This window comes from Chaetodon auriga, chromosome 18 (assembly GCF_051107435.1).
Source record: "Chaetodon auriga isolate fChaAug3 chromosome 18, fChaAug3.hap1, whole genome shotgun sequence".
Lineage (NCBI taxonomy): Eukaryota > Metazoa > Chordata > Actinopteri > Chaetodontiformes > Chaetodontidae > Chaetodon > Chaetodon auriga.
In genome coordinates this window covers 16771103-16788267 of record NC_135091.1, presented here as the reverse complement: position 1 = coordinate 16788267, position 17165 = coordinate 16771103, and the positions used below count along the sequence as shown (strand labels likewise).

Below are 17165 nucleotides of genomic sequence, written 5' to 3'. Positions count from 1 at the left end.
GTTGGTAAGGAATATGCGATGAGCCCAGGAAAGATTACGTTGCGGTAAAAAGAATGGGGGGGCGGCTACATCAGTGGGAGGAAATCCCTAGCAGGAGGATCCCAGCTCAGCACTTTCTCTGTGACAACCCCCCCCCCCCTTCTCCTCCTTCCATCCCTCTGCCTCAGTTTTCCCTCCCTCCTCCTTTTTTCCTCATTCCCCCTTCTGCATCTCTTTCCTGTCTCTTTGGATTGGTCTCTCTGCATTGATCTTTCTTGCTGTTTCTCTCTTTTTTTTTTTTTTCCAAGCCAGGGGGTTTTTATCCCCATTGGAAGAGCTGCTGATGCAATCCACTGCCACTAAGCCCCCACCCCCCCAAATGCCCGGTCATGTGTATATGTGGTGTGTGCGTGTGTGAGTGCGTGTATTAGCTTTTTGCATGTGTATGCATTTGTTGTGCATTGAACAGCGTTGTGTGCGCATCAGAAGGCCGGGGATGTCCGGGGCAGGGGAAATGTAAAGCTTTACTGGCCCTCTCACCATCACTTTGACAATGTCTCTCGTCCCTGCTGGAACAATATGTATTTCAAAGGAGGGTTTGGACGGCTGGCTTCCCCAAAGACTGTCATTACAGTGCTGATAATGGTGGCTGTTATGTAGATAAGCCCTGTGGTGCAAGTGGGCCCCATGTAGCAAACAGGTCTATGGGTCGTGGTGCATTCAGCCAAGGGACCACCTGTTGATGTACAGGGTCTCTCAGTCTCTGACCACAACCAGCCAACTGCACTCCTGAAGCTCAACAGGGAGCAAGCTGTTCTGCCAGGCCGTTATTAAAGGGCTGTTTGTATTGCCTGCTGTTTTTTTCATTAGCAGGAATCTTATATCATCGGCTCTGAATATTGCATGAAGTTCAGGGAGGCTTGGTTGTCGTGACACTGCTGTAATATTTCACAACAATCAAAGATGGATGAGCCTATTTTCCTAGGTAAATAGAGGGAGGCCTGGCGCCGATGAGGAAAAGCCCAAAGACGGTGACTGTGACACTGACGCACCACAAAAGGGGGCTGTAGGAGGAAGAAGAAGGGACAAAAAAACTGGAAGAGTGATAGGAGTTCATAAAACGCACTGTAAGACAAATGGAGCAGGCAGAGACGAGGCAGCAAGGTAAATGAGGGGGAAAGGAAGAGTGAGAGGACAAGAGAGGGAGACAGAGCGAGAAATCAAGACGGAGGGAATGACGGAGTGAAGAGGATAAAAAAGCGAGAGATGGGGCTATTAGGGGATGAGAGAAAGAGTTAGTGAGAGACCCACGCTGCTCCCAGTAATTGAAAAGGCACCGGGACTGATTTAGAGGGGAGCTTAGCGGGGTTTGTTGGGATGGTGGTGGTGGTGGTGGTGGGTGGAGATCGTGGTGGTGGGTGGAGATCGGGGTGGGGGGGGACGCTGCATTGCAGAGTATGAGGAGCAAGAACAGCCAAACCCCCCGCGGCACTTTGCTCCACCACCTCTATAGTCATCATTAACACAACACGGTGAAAACGACCCTCCAAGGCCCATAATAAGCAGTGAGGCTGCAAAAACGTTATGGCTAAATCCATACAAGCTAATTACTGAAGGTGTCTCTGCTTTTTTAGCCTGAATAATACAGAGAAGTAAAGAACAGAAAAGGACAGCTTTACAGGAAAAAGATCCAATACAGTCATGACGGGAGAGGAAAGTTCTGGCGAGATCCATACAGCAAAGTGAACCCCCCCCCCCCCCCCCCCCCCCCCCCCCCCCCAAAGCCAGTCAACCTCATCACTACTGCAGTGCTTACATAGTCTATTGTAATATTTCCCTTTAAATAGTATACAATTGACATACTATTGGTTTCAAACTAAGGTTTTGGACATATTAAAAAACTCCCACACTGCGTTAGCATAGTACATAGCATGGCTAATGCAACCAAGACACTGAAAGGCGTCGGTGCCCCAGCTAAAGTTTCGTTGTTCATGGAGGGTTCAGCTTCGTAGTTTAGCAGCCTCACTTTCTCTTTTTCTCTACATACCCTCAGTTACTCCCTCTCACCCTCTCAGATACTGAAATTCAGCAGCGATTGATTAAACATGAATCGGTACTCAGTAGTGCCAACGAAATTCGATCGATACACTTAAAAGTACAGAGTTCGATACCCGACCCTGGCGAGAGCAAAAGTGTAAAGGTCAGAGCATTCTGAAAGGTCGCCCCTGCCATTGTTTCTAACAGCGCCGGTGACACTGTACCTTTAAATTTAGCAAGGCTTTGTTCATCCCTTTAAAATGCTGCCACCTTTATACCCACCTGAAGAAAAATCTGCTTGTTTAGCTCAATATAACAACATCAAAACACATTAAGATGGCTCTAATGGACTTCTGTTACTCTGTGTGTGTGTGTGTGTGTGTGTGTGTGTGTGCTTGTGTGTCAGTGGTAAAAGTGCCAGAAGCTTCCCCATATTGATGTGGCGCCCAACTCACCCTATCCACTTCCTTAACTTGCTAATACAGCTGGACACAACACCAACAAACATGTCACTGCACACACGCCATGTCTGCACCCACCTGCCCCCCCCCCAAAGAGGATACACACCCTCACACACACAGACATACACACTCCTGCTGTATGTCACAGGCCTGTCTCATAAGTGTGTCTGTTCTTTCCAGGGGCGCTGACATGTGATACCTCTGCCCAGTCAATCCATCTCGCATTACTGCCTCTGCAGTGTGCTGCTTCATTTACACGTGAAATATTGATGTTCTTAATTTAACCCCCAGGGTGCTCAAGTGTCCCTTCCTCCCCTGAGAGGATGGGAGGCCTTTTCCAGGGAACCTGCAGCCTGAACGCTGAATAAACACCCCCTCTCTCTTGGGATTGGTTGACAGGGTGTGTTTGGTTTTGTCTCATTGGTTGTTTGACATGTAGAGCAAGACAGCTCAAACCCACCAGTGGAGTCATATCCTTGTGGGTTTGTCCTCCGCTTGGTGCCCAGCCTATTCTGTGTGTGTGTGTGTGTGTGTGTGCTTGTGTTTGTGGGGTTTATATGCACCTATAGTACAGCTGTCACAGTATGTGTAATGTGAGTGATTTAATGAGTGTTAAGTGCAATAAGTATTTGAAAACGAGCTGAAAACATCTCTGAATTTCAGTAGCTCAGGCGGCGTCCTTGTTAGGGAGGAAAATAGCTTTTTCCCTTCATCCATTACGCCTACATACAAGCCAAATTGATTTCTGTTGTACAATATAGAACTCAATATTCAGTAAACAAGTGAGACAATGAAAAAAAATCAGATGAGGACACAGTGAAACATAAGAATGAGCCTATAAATTGTGACATTATTCAATACATTATTTGATGAGGCTGCACGTGCTTTCAGTGGAGCTAGCTAACTCGATTGTGTTGTGAGTTTATATTTGGTATTAAACTGAAGCGTTGACAGTTGGAGCTAGCCGGTACATTCAGCTATTGTGATTCTAAAGCCACACGGTGTCTGAAGCCAACAGGCCCTAGCTCGCTCAGTGGCTGCAGGTTAGCCTGCTGGGAGAGGGCAGGGGCATGTGATTGGCTGAACAGAGGAGGCGGGCAATTCTGACAACTCGTCTGTCATTAAAAGTGACATCCTGAAATAAAAATTGACATGTAAGGAAGGTGCAACTGAGAAAAAGGCCAAAATGAATTAAAAACACTTTTTAAATGAAAATATTAAAAAATGAACACTTCAGTTGAATAATGTACTAAATAAATTCTGAATGTGACTTCATCATGACTCTTCATTTCATACATTATTTGTTTTAAATCTTTACGAAAAGAGCCAGATTTGACTGCCTGACTAGTTCAGGTACCCTAGAACAGCACTGCTTCAGTCCCAGCTGTCAATCAACTTAACAGCAGTTCTTATTGGCTCGGCTGGTGCTGCAGGGAGGGGCGAGGAAGGATGAGCATTGGTTTGCCTGGTTTTCTTCAAAATGAAACACCAGTGCTGTAATTAGGGGGTGATGGACATACTTCCCTGTTCCTGGCAGCGTTTGGGCAGGGCTTCTCTTCCTGTTTCTTGTTGCCCGCCCTTGCCCTCTATGAACTTCAATTTATCTGATTAATGCTGGCAAGGCTCATTCCTCAGTAGCTAAATGGCGTCTAATTTAAAACAGATCTGCAGAGATAATGAGTGTATGAAGAATGCAGAGAATGTTGTTTTTCCCCCTCGAAAACATAACCACGCCCAATCTGTTAACAGAATAAGGTGTGTGTGTGCCTGTGCACTTCCCTAAATCATACCCCTCATATGATAAAGGGAAGTGCTCACGTCGTGCTGTAGGTGGGTGGAGGGCTGTCTCAGCCTATCTGTGTTCCTTTCTAAACATGGTCAAATTACAGTCCAAATATAGTACAACAATGGAGCTCTGACATGACTTTTTAGACATTTAGGTGGTATCGTGGGTACAGCAGAGGCCTACATGCCTGTCTGTCCTGTATTCTGTGTGTGTGTGTGTGTGTGTGTGTGCTGCTGAAAAACTGCACACAGCAGTAGTGTTGTGGCCTGGTTTGCCTTACTAGGACAAGCCAACATGGAGTCATCGGCAGAAGCAGGAGGGTTTATTCAAACTCCCACTTGCCTTTTCAAAAACCCCCAACATCCCAGTTACAGCATGTTCCTGTTGCCTAGCAACCGGCCGGGTCTTGAGAGAGAAGAGAGGCGTCATAGATGTGTATGTATATCCTCGGCTGAGCGCGAGAGCAAACACTCTCCGCTGCCTCTCCATCCCCTGTGAGCTGCTCGCTCTCTCCACAGCCTCGCTGCCATGTAATGGAGCACAGTATCACACACAGGCCTGCCTCTGCTCAACATCACCCAATGACACCGCACATGGAGAGAGTGATGCTTAGAATCATTTATTATTGACATTTGTCCAGTCGGGAAACAAAGTACAGACTTGTTATGCTGTCTTTCAAGATCATTTTCACAATTGAGCGATAAGAAAAATGACATAAGACATGATAAAGTTCATGGTCTTTTATTTGAAAAAAAAAAAAAATAAAGACTAGCATGTACAACTTGGAATGAATGTAAACTGAACTCAGATGAGCAGTCGCGAGGACAGGCGTGCCGACGCTTCTGACAGCATGTGCTGCAAACACAGCACGCCGCTCACTATGCTCTTGTCTGAGTCGAGAAACAGAAGAAGAAAAATAAAAGTGAAGGCCAGTGATTCTCTCTTGCAAGAAAAGAGGACAGACACTCCATCTCAGCGAAAAAAAAAAGAACAGAAGAAGAAAAAAATAGAAAGCTCACCGTAAGACTCTTTATGTCCCCCCTCCTTTAAAAGGGCAGGACGCACAACTACTAAGATGGCTGTCCAAATAACATAACAAAAACAAAACATGCCAAACATTTGAAAATGTATTTTTGTACATTGTTTTTTTCTCTTTTTATCTAGCATACAATTAAGTCCCATTCCACTTAAACGCTTGAGTTAGAACCTGGTATATTCTCTCATCTTAACAGTACAGGGATCCTCTCCAAATACAAAAAAACTGTACCAAACCAACAAGAGGACAGCTTATAGTGGAATCAGCACGCTCTGGTAGCCCGGAGGAGGGATGGGGGGGGGCAGGGGGGTTAGTGCTCCGGTCTCAAGCTGCATGCATGAAGAACAGAAAACAGAGAGAGAAAGAAGAGATGGCCAGCCCAGACATTTACCACTAGCAAATGGAACTGGAAGGAGTTCGCCAAATGCTTCTGCTTTAGTCTGAAGGTAGTAGTTACAGGGTTTGTTGTTATTATTGTTACTTGTTAAGTACTGATGCTAAACTGATCTCCGGGGGGAGGGGACAGGATCACTAACCATCATTTTCATGCAGATATTTTTTGTATATTTTTATGTTTTTCCTGTGTGGACAGAAGGATATTTTATTTCAACATTCAATTATTTTCTATACAGAAACGGTATGAATAAATGAACATTTTTTTTCCAAGAGGTAAGTAAAACATTTTGATTTTTTTTTTTTTTTTCCTTTTTTTCCTTTTTTCTTCTAAGAGGGGACAGGACGGGGCGGGCAAGCTTCACTTCGCAGTCATCATCTGTACAAACTCTGCGGAGAGACAAAGAGAGAGGACAGAAGACAATGAGGACGTCGGGTTTAAGGCTTTGGCACAGCCTGTTGCCAGCAAGAGCAGTCACCTGCTAAATTGTTAAATGCTTTATTAATTTTTTAATCAAGCTGAGCTGGTTCAGAACACACATCCTAATTAGTGTCCCCTTTCCAAACGGCTTCCATGTTCATCTCATTAAACCCATTTGATTAAAAAGCTCTGGCATTGTGCTTACAGTTGTGGACAGCGATATGCGTGCGCACCTCCAAAATAAATAAATAAAATAAGTAAGAGCAGGCTTTTCATTGTCTGCAGAGTGCATATTCTCTCTGTGGTACAATGGGAGTGTAAAAGTAGGGCACTTTTCAGCCAAGACTTATGGACTGTTCATAATATATCAACAGCCTTCTAGAAAATGAGCGCAGTCTCTCGTGTAATGTGCCAAGGGACCAATCGTAGGGGGGAGGGAGAAAAGAGGGAGAGAGGCAGCCAGAAAGAAAGAGTGAAAAGGCTCCTGGCACACTGATGATGATTCAGAAGGATGGCTTTCTCCCATCTCTGTTTCAGCAGGCTCCATCTATAGCCCCTATCTAATAACTAATATTATGTGTGGCTGGCTTGTCTTACAGTCGCCCTCAGAGAAATACACAGCTTGGAAAATCAAGTGCTCTGGTCCCCCTGTTTAATAAAAGCTTACAGCATGGCCTAGAAACTAAAGCTATTTGTGCACCATGACATTTTAGCATGCGCTTCCTTTACAAGCATCTGCTATATTTTACCTTCGTAATTGACCTGTCCGTCTCCGTCGATGTCTGCTTCTCTGATCATCTCGTCCACCTCCTCGTCTGTTAGCTTCTCTCCCAGGTTCGTCATGACGTGACGGAGCTCTGCAGCGCTGATGTAGCCGTTTCCATCCTGGGAACATGGGTTCAAATGTGTGAAACATGAAAGATCTCACAGGCTGGTGCGGGGGACAAATTCCCACCAGATTCATTAATGAGCTAGATGAGGCGGCAGGTGTTAAACAAGCAGAAGTCGGAAACTGATGACTTTTTACTTCATTAAGATAAACTTCACTCTCTACTAGACTGGCCTCTCAGGAGTCACATTTTAGTTGACTCTTCTGCGGGTCATCATGCTTATTTAAAAAGACTCCTCAGTGACCTGACCTCTTCCTCCACATGAAAGAAGTGTTACAGTAAAACCTTGGCCTTATTTACCTTGTCAAATACTCGGAAAGCCTCGCGGATCTCCTCCTCGCTGTCTGTGTCCTTCATTTTTCTGGCCATCATGGTCAGGAACTCCGGGAAGTCAATGGTTCCATTACCTGGAATGGGTGATCAATGAGGCACATTTAATCAGCAAAAATTGCAATTACTTAAAAGCAAAGTCAGATAAGCAGAGATAATATAACCCAGCATTTAGCTGATGAAAAGCACCCAACTGAAAATATTCATTTAGGCCTCCACTCCTCTTTTTCCCCTCGTGTATGACATTATCATACGGGCCATAACTCGTCTCCAGAGGTGCTCCTGGTAGTCACGGTGCAACTTGAGGGGGGAGCAGCCCTCAAATCATTTAAGTATACACCTTTCTTCCTGTGATAAACACAGCTACTGCAGCCTGAGAGGAGGAGGGAGGATGTTTGTGTGTTACTCTGAGTGTGTGTGTTTTCCGGTCTTCCTCAGGGAAGCCCTGGGAATATGTATGTTAGAAACAGTGCTGCAGGATTGCAGGGAGGACCCATAGCCAGTCATCCATAATGTAAGCATACAGCATACAGTGCAGCTTGGTCTTCAAGGACCCTGAGTAAATCCAAGGCTCCATCCCTGTCAGAAACCCTGGCTGGAGAGGAAGGGCGTGGGGAGCTTCAATCCAAATGCTCAATCCCTCCTTTCCACTTTTGTCCCACTTCCTTTTTTTGTCCCTCTTTCCCTTCAACACTGTTTTCATGTCTCTTTGGTTTGTCCAAAAGGATTCAGAAAGAGGAATCAATGGTTTCCTTTCTGGTGGTCCTGATGGCAGCTGCTGTGCTGGTGGTGAATATATGCGTGCAATAGGATCAATATCCATGTTGCTGTTGTCAAGACAGGATTACCAGGGGATCAGACCCTCTTGACAGAGGTAGGATCTATGAGGAGCTCACCAGCTCACCGACTGCAACCACAGGAGGGAGGATGGGAAGGCTGGTGGTGGTAGGACTCGTTTTTGTGTAGACTTAGAGATATTAGTGTGGTGGTTTATTATAATTAAAAACTGACAAAAAACGAAAACTCATGGGATTGAAGTGAAGGTCAGGGACACCGAGGGCAAAATACCCAAGGGGATTAGCCCTGGGGTGGGACGGATGGGGTGGGGGGGTGGGGGGGATTGTGTGCAGATTAACCAATGACAGAGCACGCCTCAGAGAGCCAGATAAAGAGAGAACAAGCGACAATGGATGTGTGTGTGGAAGGAAAGGGATGCAGTAACGTGATGGGGCAGATGGTGATCTCATGGCCCAGAGTAACAATCTAAGGACCTGTTATCTAACACACAGAGACAGCCAGCAGCACTGAGGGAACACATGCCGCCACTGGGGGTTGGAGGGGGGGGTGTCCCAGTCTTGGAGAAAGACTGACTGAAGAACTGGAAAACATCATCTGAGGGGACAATGACTAGAGAAGCAAGGCAGCCCTCGAGTTATATCCGCTCAACTGCACCTCAAGCCAGCTGCTGCGGTGGAGGGAGGGAGGGATGGATGGAAGCAAGGAGGGATGAAGATAGGGAGGAAGGCAGGCGGGAAGAGAGAGAAAAATGGTAGGAGGGACAGAGAGAGAAAATAGAGAGGGAGGGAGGGCGGGAGTGGGCGGCAGAGAGGGAGATGGAGATGAGGGAGATGTGAAGAGGACAGAATATAAGGAGTGAACCGAGTGGGAGATGGTGCGATTACACATAAGAGGTGCTGACGCAAACGATACAAGGCTGAGGCATCTCCGCGCGCTTCTGTGTGTGGTCATCGTTTTTCCTGCATCATAAAACCAACTTTCATCCCTGAGATATGACAGAAAGGCAGGGTTGTGTAATGATGATGAGTGATGAGCTCGGAATAAAGCTCATATTTTTGTCATGCAGTTATTCAATCTATTATCAAATAAGTTTTACTGGATGTGATTTTCTTCTACATGTTTCAGCTCAGCGTGCTCTTTCATATGCCAGGAGTACTGGAGCCCCTGAATAATTTCAAGCAGGTGTGGTTAGCTGGTTTTCTGATCTGTGTGGCTGTAAGATAAACAGCAGCAATTCCATTTGATACTGTAATACTGTGTTCATAAACTGTGGTTTGGCTTTTACAATCAAAAAGCCAAAAGACTATTTCTAATAGCTCTCTGTCTGAAGCCTTCCATCCTCTCTTCCATTCATTGTAATTCTTTGCCACGGTCTCCTTGTTTGGTAAATAAAGCTGATTTTCAATGGGCCAGCTGACATCCCATGGCTGCCGATGTGGGTACTGGATGTGCAAAGCGCAGAGAGGCCTTATGTAACCACTTTTATTTTCCATTACTAGCTTCATTGCTGTCTGACCTAGATTGCATCAGCCAAGGGAGGTAGAGGCAGAACAAGGGGATGTTACTGATGGTGTGTATGTTTGTGTGTGTATGCTTGCTCTTGGGTGTAACTGGGGGGAGGGGGAGGGCACTGAGGGTGGTGGGAGGACGTTTCAATAAAGGAGCAGCCAAGCTGCGGTGCAATTGATTTCTCCTGATCAATGCGGTCCCATTTACAAAATCCTATAAGCTGACAGAGCACCACTGGGGTAAAGGCCCCACTGACAGCTAACATCCTCAACTCTGCTGCCCAAGGACAGCCAGCTAGGGAGCTACTAGCCAACTTCTCGGACTCCTCTCTCTCTCTTTCTGTCTGTCGTCCTCTCTATCACCATCTCTCAATCGCTGTTACTGCAGTAAGGGGAATAAAGTGGAGACTCAGTAAACCTCTGTTCATAAGGTGAATTATGACACTCAGCACGGTGCACAACACTATGACACTCACCAGCACTGAAAGCACCTCCTGCGCATCCATATCCCTGACATTGTCAACTATGATGGAGCTGAACACACAGTGACTAAACTGCTGACACAGAGGGACACGTCATCTGAAAATAAAGCTGGCTGGACAGTTGGCTTGGACAGTTGGTTGACAGTTGGTAGAAAAGGGAGGGATGTGGGCAACAACACCACTGATGTGTTTCGAGATGGGGCAGTAATGGACGCTCTAATCCCTTATGCATTTGTAACAGGTTTTATCAGTGAAGTCATGCAATAAAATGGTAATGTGAAATTATGGTTCCGCTTCTCCAAAATGAAATTTATGGGAACTGAACCACAATGTAAAAAAGTGTAGTTTTTACTGTTTTGCAGTTATGAGCTACTGTTGCAAGTCATTCACTGATTGAAAGTGGTTACTCTGTAACATACGACTTATGAGTGACATGAACTGTTCATGTCATGGGTGAATCAAGAATGTTTACTGACCGTCAGCGTCCACCTCATTGATCATGTCCTGCAGTTCAGCCTCTGTGGGGTTCTGGCCCAGCGACCTCATGACAGTGCCAAGCTCTTTGGTGGTAATGGTGCCGTCACCATCCTTGTCGAATAAGGAGAAAGCCTCCTTGAACTCTGCAGGAGTGGAAGTAAGAGTGAGAGGTTAGATTACTGTCACTGTGCAGTTACAGAAATGGGTTGTGTTGGGATGCTGCAGTCAGGTTGAGAAGGTTAATCGATCCCTTGTGACTACAGGAGCCCTATTAACTCAGTTCATGCCCGCTTTTGAATTAGCCCACATGACCGTGGACAGAAGTTGGATATGTGCTGAGCTCTAAAACTCATCTCATCTCATACTGTGAAAAAAAGATCACGATGCAGAAAACTGGAAGTTAAAAAAAAATAAGATTTTACTGTAAGAACTTCAATGTCCGCACCAGTTTGCTCTTTGAACGAGCAGTCTTCATAACACCCCATCCAAGCAAGTGCAGACAAATTAGCCACAGAGGGGGTTTGACTGAGAAGAAACTGAGCAGCCTCCAGTTTTAGAGGCCACGTCATTTATCAAGAATATCGAGGTGCCTCAGTGATTGAAGCTTCTCATAAACTCGCCTGGAAAAACGTCTTTTTACTGTGGCTTCGTGAGTTTTAGACCTGACTCATGGCACGCTGTAAATACTTCTTCCTCTTATTTCCTGTTCATTCTGAGAAGCTAATGATCTACCAAGGGAGGGCGGGTGCCAAATCTTTCAATGTTCTGTTTCATTTCATGTTCTCCATAAGTGATGTGGAAGTAACCAGAACAGCTAATCAGAGATATTACCTTACTGGTGTGACAAGGGGACTTTATTGAGTAACATTTTATGGAATTGATCCAACAGTAGCCAGTAAATGTGAAGAAATGACTTGGCCATGAGGGGAAGTAAAGGAGAAAAAAATCTTCTGTTCCTACCTGCAATCTGCTCCTCTGTTAGTTGGTCAGCCTGTGGTTGGAAAACAAAAAGAGAGGGAGGGAGAGAGTTACAAACAATGATGTTACTCAACGAGGCACTTATTCCAAGTCCCAAACTATTTCGTCACTACATTCCTCATCATCCCCACACACCAACGACCACACAGCTCAACACTGGCCACAGTGTTCAGGAGTCTGTCAGCCACAATCTGCTCTCTGGACTGTCAAAATTTACTGATGACAATACCATAACATCTGACATATCTGCTAGCCCCTGTCAGTTAGCACCCAGTGCACTGGGGGTGAGGGTGTCAATCAGTTTTACATTTTTTATCTGAATGGCATTACACAATGTTATTTGATTTTGTCCTTGTAATACTTTAATGCCAACTGGAGTCCACCCTGACGCGATCCTGACTTTGACTGCCATAAAACTGATACTGAATATCAGTTATCAGACTGTGCTCATACTGATAGCAGAGGCTTATCAAGATGTTTTTAATGGTTGTGTTTGATAGACTGCCAGAAAGTTACAACATGGAAAGCTCTACAAAAATACTGCATGAAATAAAATTCCCATCTAATGAGTAACTCTATGGGATGGACTCAGACCATGTTCCAATTAGTAGGCTTCACTATGGCGGTCCACACAAGAGGGACCGCTGGGCAACAAGATGTGTGCAATAAAACGGATGAAGTGCTGTCTCCTGACGGGGAGAAAATGTTCAGGCAGGGTTGTTTCAGGACATATCAGCATGGGAGTGTTTTCCATGGTCAGACCAACAGGAAAAAAGGCCTGCTGGCTTGGCTCGGTTTGGTTCCCCTTCCAGCCTGTTCTCATCCGCTAGCTAGGGCTCTCTAATGGCTGATAGTGACTCACGCATGCTTTAAATGGTGAGCGAGCATCCACTGCCGGGCCTTTTACAGAGATGGATCAAGCTTCTTTGTGAAGGAGCCACTGATTTCAAACAAACACCCTCAGTAGTAAAGTGTGAATACAGAGCTTGTGGTGCAAATAACTCCCACGGGTACCCTCCCATCTCTGTTTTATAAGAAAGGGATTTTTTATTATTATTATTATTATTGTTAACAGGCCACACTGACATCATTGTGCTTGGCAGCAGGGAAGGAACACACACAGACAAACATGAGCAGCCACAGATGTGCACAAACCCTCGCACACTAACATACATGTATGTGTGCTCATGCAAACACACACACACACACACACACACACACACACACACACACACAGTCCCTCTTAATGGCATTCTTCCTCAACACCAATACTTTCCATCCCCATGTTTCCTGTGAATTAGTCAGAGTAGTCAGTTCTGCCTGAAAGCAAATTCCTCCTGCCCGTCGGTGTGTTTATGTGTTTGTACAAGCAATCTAGCTTTGGATACAGCCAAGCAAGTCTCAGACTGGTTAAGTCCACGTTTTGAGGTGAGGGTGTTTTCTTTTGTATATCAAGCCTGTAAATCGAATTTGCTGCATAATGACAGGATTTGATGAGAACGGATACTATTTGGCAGGCCACCGCATGACACATGGTGAGCTGACTTTTAACTTTTCAGAAACAAAAGGCCTGTCCTTCACGGCTTGAGTAGCAGCAGCCACAGGATGGATCGATCCAGCCAGCGAGAGGTTCGTGGATAACTTCAGCGGTGCTCATACGATTAGCTGGCATGATTCAATAACCCGCTCTGGACACAACAGCGCTCGCTTTTCTCCTCCCTCCCTGCGCCCTCTTCCTGTCTCCATTTCCATCTATGACAAATGTCAAGAGACAACACAGCCCAGGCGACACTAACACACCACCCAGCTTGACCAATATCCTTTCTCATCTGTGTGTTTTCTGCTCCTCTGTCCCTCTCATTTCTCCTGTTTTTTGCTCATGTTAATTTATCTTTCTCTGTCAATCAGTGTCCCCTCCTATCTTCCCTTAGTCACCCTCTTTGTCATGCATGTCGCTCCTGCTGTTTCTTTCTGTTCCCCACTGTCTCTCTAAGTGGACTGGGTGTGGGGTTTGGTGACTCAGTGCTATGGATCCTCCCTTGGCTTAGGCCCAAGCCATTCAGGCCTCATGGTGCTGCTGCATCACCAGGCCTGCTGCCGGCCCATCCCTTCCTTTTCTCCTTTTTCCTCCTTCTCTCTGTGGCACTTGAACTTCGGCCAATGCAACTCCTCCTCCTCCAGACCTTCCCCCTCTGTGTATCTCTTTTCTTCTCTATATATGTGACATACTGTTAAGAGGAAACTCCCTGTGATTCACCATCCATGGTGTGTTATGGACAGGGTTGTTCACTGCCAGGCATCCAGTCGTAACAGCTTGTAGAGGAATAGGAGTGTGTGAGTGTTTGGGGATGCTGGCAGTGGTTTGCTGGCATGAGTAGGTCAACCACTCCCACTGTTGCCCAGGCAGCCAGCCCCAGCAATGCGCTCCAAACAGGACTGTGGGAGTCAGGAGGCAGTTCACTGGGCCAGCGAGGAATATCTTTTGCTCTCACTTGATGTCATATCGCTCTTGTGTACACAAGCATACTGCATCAGTCCCTGTTCATCCCAGGGTTGATTTGATAGGGGATGCAAAATGGTGTTAGAGAACGCCATCAATTGTCTTCTTCTTTCTCAACGCTGTGTGCACATTTGGAATTGCTGTCACTGTGAGGTGTCCAAACAGTTCTACAAGTAGCTTCTCTATATAAACCAAGTGAAAGGTGCACAACCAGCTGTCATACTGACAGATGGGTGTGACACACACACACACACACACACACACACACACACACACACACACACACACACACACACTTTCATTCCCCAGCACTGGCACAAACACAAAGAGTCAGTATGACATACACACACTCCCTTTCTATAGGAGCAATGGACTTCACAGAGTGCTGAACGCCTCCTCTTTGAGGCCGGACAAAAGACAGTGAGGCCACGGGGCCGGGCTGTGTCTGGAGGGGAGGAGGAGAGAGAGGGGATGGGTGTAAACAACACCAGCCTCCCTACACCCCGCGGACAAGGCCAGTCCACCATATGGCCTGGTGGTGCTAGGTGGTTGGGTACTCCTCCGCAACACAGAGAGCACCTTGTCGCTCCTAGACACTGGGAACATGGGACATGGCTAGGTGTTGCTGCCAAGAATATAAATTATTCACTGCAGCGGATCAGATGTCCTTCAAGTTACAAAACATGCACCAGCAAACAAGAGCGAACAGGAACAGGATAGGGCCTTAGCATGGTCCGACTATTTCCCCCACCATGCGGGAGGCTGTTTCCACTTCAATGTGTGTATTGTTGCAGACAAGGGGCTTACGCCTGTGGATTTAACTTTACAGAGATGCTGATACGCAGGCTAACTCCATAACAATTCCACTTTACACTCCAATTACTGCGCTGCGTTGCAACGTGAAACTGCATTGCAGCTCAATACCATATATGGGATATTTGATCGCAGGAGAGGGGGGAAAAGGAGGTCTACAGCTTCTTTACTCCCTCAGGTCATTCATGATCTATCAGGCTTTATAATCAATGGATTAGCTCCAAGGCCTCTTTTCCACATGCAGATCATTTCCACTTGGTAACTTCTCCTTGTGTGACGTAGCCCGTGGAGGGGCTCTGTTTCATTAGCTGGTTGCAGATGTCAGTGTGTCTTGTGAACGTGTGTCTCCAACATCTGGTGAGGTTGGTTAGGATGGCGTAGTAATGTGCATACACTTACTACAGAGTAATGTACACTCTTTGGAAACTATATTAGTTGTAGAGTAGCGTGGCAGTCCTGTAACGTTCATAATTCACAACATTTGACAATATGGTGGTTTGGAAAAAGTCAAATAAACTTCACAGCTGTTGATATTTTGTGATGGCCAGAGCCAGACGGAGCTTCTTGGACAACTCACATGGGCACAACGTTTGCATAACATCGAAAATTTGCAAAGAGGCAACCAAATCAGCCGACATAACACAAAGATAAACCCTGAGGGCCTGCAGTAAAGGCGGAACTGCGTCTGGCGTTTTTTTTTTTTTTTTCTTTTCTTTCTTTTCTGGAGCCTTACAAGCCAGGCGATACAATGCGACTATAACCCTGTAATTACAGAATATGGCCAGTTTCCGTTGCGGAACCCTGACGAGATACAATAGTTGCCATTCCCCCCTCATCACGGCACGGCTCGGCTCGAGCAGCAGTGTGGTGCAACATAGAAAAAGGGGAAGCCAAACCGAGCCTGCTCGTCCACCTCATCACGAGAGGAGCGTCATTGGCGGGTTCACCGTGTTCAACCCGCGTGAAAAGCAGCGAATAAAACATGACTGCCTCTCGAACAAGCCTTGAAACATGTCGGCTCCGATAGGAAAATGTCTCTCGTATGACTCTACTCACGGGAGGCAGGCTTCCCAGCACGCCTGCGCTCCTATTAGGCGGATTGTAAAATCTACCCTAATGCATTTATGGCCGCGGAATTATGCTGTAATGACTCAGAATAGCTTGCTAGTTATTCCGATAGCTCTAAATCCAGTCCAGAAATTAATTCGATCTGCACCGTGCGCTGTTAACCGGCCACTTGACCCGATATAGCCGAATAGCCAATAATGCTGGATGAGTTGCGCAGTTATGGGGAAATATGGTCCTATTTTGAAGGTGAACGTCATTTCAGACATAAAACCGCGAAGACGAACAAACAGTTCATGACGGGGGCTTCACGTTATCCCATGCACCAGCTAAAACATATCAAATGCGCTCTGCGGGCGTTTTCCTCTCCACATACGAATAGCTGGAATCAATGAGTGAACAGCAACCAGCCTAACTTACAGGAGCGGAAAGGTAATAAGCCACACCAGGTTTACACTTGTAGTAAGCTGTCTTTCCTACTGTTAAAACGCATTTACCCAAGTACACAAAATGAATGACAATACATACCATGTCGGATGGGTTGTGTGCTTGTTGGTCTGTGGATGCAGACTAGGACTGTGGCCGTTCCTTAGATGGAGTTCCACTGGCGGGATAGGAGTGTGTATATTGGCCGTGGCCAGAATGGGGATTGCCTATGTATCCCTCCGCCGCACTGGCACTGATCACTCACTTCCTTATTTCAATTCAGGGCTGCTGCAGCAGCACAGGCCTCCAGCAGAAGACATGCCAATCACCGGGGCTAAAACGCCTGCAGTGCACGAAGGCATCCTTTTACTCATATTTAAGTACATGGCTGGGGATGCAGTGGATGTTCAGTCCATTATTGCATCTGAGTAGGATGGTGTGTTCAAGATGCACACCAAGACTGCTGCCCATATTATAACATCACTACATGACTAGATACATATAACACATAGTGGCTGAACATGAGGATCAAACCCCCAACACTTAATATGATGTTGCCATACTTATCTCACGATACCTTCGGTCTCCATCACAGGAAGGAATGTCACAGTCATTTGAGGACAAGGTTATGTAAGGAAAGCTTGAATGGCCTTTTTTTTTTTTTTTTTTTTTCTTTTTTCTCAATGCTATTACTTTTACTCATATGGATGTTTGCTCTATATAATCACATATTGGAGGCCATATTTCGCACACTTTTTGATATCTGTTTACTTGTTTTGTGCTGG

At 46.0% G+C, this 17165-nt stretch overlaps 1 protein-coding gene across 5 annotated transcripts; it reads right to left on the bottom strand.

The window, feature by feature from the left end:
* Positions 1-4866: 4866 nt before the first annotated feature.
* Positions 4867-16986, bottom strand: LOC143335901 (calmodulin-1). Of its 5 annotated transcripts, none has more exons than XM_076755574.1 (6): positions 16483-16986; positions 11559-11589; positions 10598-10741; positions 7304-7410; positions 6863-6998; positions 4867-6082 (listed from the first exon to the last, which is right to left on the bottom strand). In XM_076755574.1, exons 1-6 carry the CDS (start codon positions 16483-16485, stop codon positions 6054-6056), a joined length of 450 nt encoding a protein of 149 aa, XP_076611689.1. In that variant the 5' UTR covers positions 16486-16986; the 3' UTR covers positions 4867-6053. The 5 variants fall into 5 exon arrangements, 4 of the variants coding, with proteins under 4 accessions (XP_076611689.1, XP_076611691.1, XP_076611690.1 ...); XR_013078477.1 differs by having other exon boundaries at positions 4989-6148; positions 6652-6998; positions 16483-16629; XM_076755576.1 differs by having other exon boundaries at positions 4989-6412; positions 6803-6998; positions 16483-16629.
* Positions 16987-17165: the final 179 nt, after the last annotated feature.